This window comes from Suricata suricatta, chromosome 1 (assembly GCF_006229205.1).
Source record: "Suricata suricatta isolate VVHF042 chromosome 1, meerkat_22Aug2017_6uvM2_HiC, whole genome shotgun sequence".
NCBI lineage: Eukaryota > Metazoa > Chordata > Mammalia > Carnivora > Herpestidae > Suricata > Suricata suricatta.
The window spans coordinates 14,849,018-14,853,886 of NC_043700.1; the positions used below are offsets into that span (position 1 = coordinate 14,849,018).

General features: G+C 50.1%; 1 protein-coding gene across 1 annotated transcript; it reads left to right on the top strand.

Moving 5' to 3' along the window:
- The first annotated feature begins 1,017 nt into the window (after positions 1-1,017).
- SLC25A4 (solute carrier family 25 member 4) lies at positions 1,018-4,869 on the top strand. Its single transcript, XM_029934567.1, has 4 exons — positions 1,018-1,248; positions 2,461-2,947; positions 3,462-3,602; positions 4,425-4,869. The coding sequence occupies exons 1-4, from the start codon at positions 1,138-1,140 to the stop codon at positions 4,580-4,582; spliced, it is 897 nt and encodes a 298-aa protein (XP_029790427.1). The 5' UTR covers positions 1,018-1,137; the 3' UTR covers positions 4,583-4,869.

Here is a 4,869-nt window from a genome sequence, read left to right on the forward strand (position 1 = left end):
AAAAAAAAAAAGTTAAAGAAAATCTAAGTTCATAGTAATACATTAAGAAAAAAACCAACTCCAAGTTGCAATCAATTTCCATATCTATAGCATATGTCCCAGGTGCCTATTAAAGAGGCAAATACAGCCGAGGATTCAACCTTCTCCTACTTGATATCCCAGTGACCTAGCAACTCCAATGGAAAGGCTAACAGCGGTGACCCTCAAGAAGCCGACAGCTGCCTCAGAACATTCTGCCCAAAATATGTTCTGAGATTCCATTCACAGCAAAGTAGCACATTAAGCCCTTAAGGGATTTTCAAAAGAAGTGTCCTGTAAGTGTCCTGTTCTTGGAGCGCCCCCCCCCCCCACCCCGTGCACTCGACCTTGCCTAGTGGCACTGAATGCCAGGACCTAAGTATTTCATGGTAGAATCAATGATTCTATGATTGAACGGAGGGAACAGGGGATTCGGCAGGTTGCCAGATTATGAGGTAATCACAGCATCAAGTGACGTTCGCATTTATTTTGGAGGATCTTGATTTATTTTCGAGAGTACGCAACTCTGAAGGGGCCCAAATCCAAGCAGTGAGACTCGTAAGGGACACCGTTACAAGCAAGGGCAAAAAAACCAAACTAGCCTGAAATCCCTTAGCTAGGAGCGGGTCCCGTGCAGGCCCGAGGTTAAAGTAAGCCCTGCTTGAGGCGTCGGTCCCGTGTCTGTCCCCAGGTCGGCCCCAGCCTAAGCCTCCTTGTGCTATAAATACAGCGGCCCACATGCTGCAGAGACATGGTGTTCCCTCTGCTCTTCGGGACAGATAACATGAATTTGCCCTTTAAACGTCCCAAGCTGAAGGCACAGCCCCCGGCCCACCCCTACCTCCCGGAAGCGCCTTCGCCCCGGTTGCCCTCTGCGGGGGAGGGGGGCGGCGAGGGGGGTGTCCAGGCACCTGCCCAGCCAATGCGCAATGCGCGCACGGCCCCGGGGTCCCTCCTCCTCTCGCGAGAGGCTGGGCGGGGGATATAAGGAGGGCTGCGGGGCGAGGCGAACGGCCCCTTCGCGTCGCGCAGGGACGGAGAGCGGGTGGCCGTGCCTGGCCGGGCGGAGGCGAGAGCGAGAGCGCGGCTCCCGGAGGCTGTGTGCGCCCGGCTGTCAGCATGACTGACCAAGCCTTGAGCTTCCTGAAGGATTTCCTGGCCGGCGGCGTCGCCGCTGCCGTGTCCAAGACCGCGGTCGCCCCCATCGAGAGGGTCAAACTGCTGCTGCAGGTAAGGACGGCGCGGGCGCAGCAGGGCGAGCCTGGTGCGGGCCCGGCGGGGCGCGCGGGGGAGCGGGGCGGGCTGGCCGCAGCAAATCTGTGCTAGGCCACAGGCCCCGCCGCCCGGCCTACTGCAGGGGAAGGTGCCCTCTGCGTAGAGACAGGTCCAGCGTCAGTAGCAGATTCCTGGTGTCGGGTGGCGCCCTGCGTTCGGGTGTCTATATATGGAAAGCCACCCCGAGTGGGTTACCGCCAGCCAGATCCTGCCCCTGGGACAGCACTGACACTCCGCTTAGGCCTCATAGGTCGGCCTCTCCTTTTGATTTTCAGTGTTGCTTACACCTTTTTGCCTGTGCATCCACTTTTTACAATAAAAACCTCAAAATAATTATTACTCAAATAATTATTTACCCGTGCACTGTGCTGTAGGCTGACATATATATTATGTATCTTTGCAAAACCTCAGTAAGATACGTTTTATTCCCCCTATTTTGCAACAAAAGAAACAGGTTTTGAGAGATCAAGTAACAGTTTTTAGAATAAATTCAGATTGTCTCACCCTGACCCCCAGTCTTTTCCTCTGCAGCCTGTTCTCTGCTTTATCATCGTCTCCATGGCGTTTTTATCTACTTGCCCCGAAAGCAAGAGCCCCTCAGTGAGAAACTGGGCCGCCTCCGTTTGGAAGTCAAAATTATCATAAAACCCCCAACAAATTGCTCACTTACAAACAGCGACGAACCCCTCAATAATTAATCACTTGGATAATCCGCTTGACATTTTCCAGGCTCCAGTATCTAGTGGATTTATTCTCCTTCTGTTATAGAGCATCTACTAGAACCTGGTCTCCAGGGAGACTCCGTGAGCCTGAGGAATCATTAGCCCCTGCCCTTCCTGTCAAATTAGAGCAGGTGCCCTTTAGGGCAGGGACCTTTACATCCATTTAAGCCCCTAACACAGTTCTGGAACCTAGGGAAAATGCAGTGCATACATGACTCTCTTTACAATTAAACCTCTTCAGTGTATTTGGGAAAGTACCGTTTCTCTCAAATGCCTTTGTAATTGAGGCAAAATTGGAATTTTTTTGTTATCCAAGTAGATAACATATTTATTTAGACTTAATATCTGAATTCCCCATTTAAGAAAGAAAATCAGGGAATGCTAAGCGTTCATTTCCTCCTATCCTCACCCAATTCCTTCCGCCCTGCCTCCTTTCCCCCCACAGGTCCAGCATGCCAGCAAACAGATCAGTGCTGAGAAGCAGTACAAAGGGATCATTGATTGTGTGGTGAGAATCCCCAAGGAGCAGGGCTTTCTCTCCTTCTGGAGGGGTAACCTGGCCAACGTGATCCGTTACTTCCCCACCCAAGCTCTCAACTTCGCCTTCAAGGACAAGTACAAGCAGATCTTCCTGGGGGGCGTGGACCGGCATAAGCAATTCTGGCGCTACTTTGCTGGCAACCTGGCTTCCGGTGGGGCAGCTGGGGCCACCTCCCTCTGCTTTGTCTACCCGCTGGACTTTGCTAGGACCAGGTTGGCTGCCGACGTGGGCAAGGGTGCCGCCCAGCGTGAGTTCAGTGGTCTGGGTGACTGTCTCACCAAGATCTTCAAGTCTGATGGCCTGAAGGGTCTCTACCAGGGTTTCAGCGTCTCTGTCCAGGGCATCATTATCTACAGAGCTGCCTACTTTGGAGTTTATGATACTGCCAAGGGTGAGAGAGGGGCCTTGGGGTGCAGAGTGGGGAGGAAGAAGGTCCCTAGGGGATAACTCACAAAGGCCCTTATATTTATTAATCTTGGTTTTTCTCCTAGCCCCTGGGCTAAACTAAATCTTGTGAATGAGGAGGTGGCATGGTGTGGATAAATGGGTAAAGGATTGTCCTTGTCCTCTACTGAAATCAACTCCGACCTGGAGTTATTCAGAGAGGAAGAAGGGGAGCCTGCTTCCCCCTTGCCCCAGCTGTCAGTTACCCAGTTGAACTTGGGAGCCTCTTTAACATGCCCTGTACCCTGGGCAGAACTCTGGGTTCCCTGGATCCCGAGGGCAGCCCCCAGCTTTGGCTGGCTGCCTGGTAGTTTGTGAGGCGCCCCACAACGATCAGGTTCTTCTGGACGGGTAGGGCATGGAGTTGGAGGAAGGGTGGCCTCCCCATCCCTTCTTGCTTTTTGCTGAGCTCCTGAGAGAAATCACTTCATAGCTGTTTGGCTTCTTGCCTCTGCTCACAGGGATGTTGCCTGACCCCAAGAATGTGCACATTATTGTGAGCTGGATGATTGCCCAGAGCGTGACAGCAGTCGCAGGGCTGGTGTCCTACCCCTTTGACACTGTCCGCCGTAGGATGATGATGCAGTCTGGCCGGAAAGGGGGTAAGCCTGACACCTACAGATCTCTCTTACTTCTCTGCCCAAGGAGAACGCCAGTCAGTGCCCTTTCCAGTTTTCACTATTCTGGTTGTTAAAATTTTTGTAATCAATCCCCCCTCTCGCTGTCAACGGGTCCTTTAGAGAATTTGCTTCTATTGAGATAAGGACATCAAAAATGAGATATTGAGAGGTGAAATTAACTATCTAGTAGTATAGAGGCCTTAAGCCCTTTTCCCTTAGGGACTGGGTACAGAAACACAGAAACCTGAATAACTAGCTAGTTTATTTAAAACTAATTCTTGCTTTTGGTATCTCGCTACTACAGGTGTTAGTGGGAGGGGATGCTTTTGCTGAGTGAGACGGCCTGAAGTGGTTTTGGTCTCCATAGGTTGAAATACATGAAATTGCCATTTTAAAGTCAAAAAGTCAAATCTTAGTTCCATATGGTTCAACTTAATAGTTGTGTCTCTCCTAACCATGTCATCTTGGGCAACAGAATCTGAGACTCCACCTGTCTTCTCACCCATCAAAAGGGGGACCGTCCAGCTTGCTTCCCCTCTTCACCCCATCCCCTGACTGCACAGCTTGACCCCCTGTGGGTTAGCTGCTTAACTGCCAGTTCTTCACTTGATCTTGGGTTGAAGGAGTAGGATGGACAAAAGACTCTGCCTGAGTTATGCAAGGAAGGGAGAGGCTCGCTAGAGGCCGAGAGCTGGGGGCTAGAGCTCAAGCAACTGACTTTTCTGACCCTGTGTAGAGGTCTCTCAGAGGAAAAGCCGCTTTCCTCCAGAATTCTGGAGCCCTTACCAACTTTTGTTTCCACAGCGGATATTATGTACACCGGGACGGTGGACTGCTGGAGGAAGATTGCGAAAGATGAAGGAGCCAAGGCTTTCTTCAAAGGTGCCTGGTCCAATGTGTTGAGAGGCATGGGCGGAGCTTTTGTATTGGTATTGTATGATGAGATCAAAAAATACGTCTAATGTAATTGAAACTCAAGTTCATTGGTTCCAGATCCATTGTGTGGTTTAATAGACTTTTCCTACGGGAAGTAAAAAGAGAGATCTGGGATAAAACCAGATTGAAAGGAATACCTCAGAAAAAAATGCTTCATTGTGTGTTCATTAAACCACAGATGTATTTTGTATTTATTTTACATTTAAATTCCCACCTAAGATATAAAATAACTTATCATACTTGTATGATTAACTGAAGAACTGATCATGAAGAAAACCTAATGTGACACCCCAATAAAGACCACTTAACACAC

Bases quoted from the DNA above. Each gene is read 5' to 3' on its own strand.
- SLC25A4 (XM_029934567.1), top strand. From the start codon at position 1,138: ATGACTGACCAAGCCTTGAGCTTCCTGAAGGATTTCCTGGCCGGCGGC. The intron at 1,249-2,460 runs GTAAGGACGGCG...TTCCCCCCACAG, and splicing joins GGGTCAAACTGCTGCTGCAG to GTCCAGCATGCCAGCAAACA. The intron at 3,603-4,424 runs GTAAGCCTGACA...TTGTTTCCACAG, and splicing joins GCAGTCTGGCCGGAAAGGGG to CGGATATTATGTACACCGGG.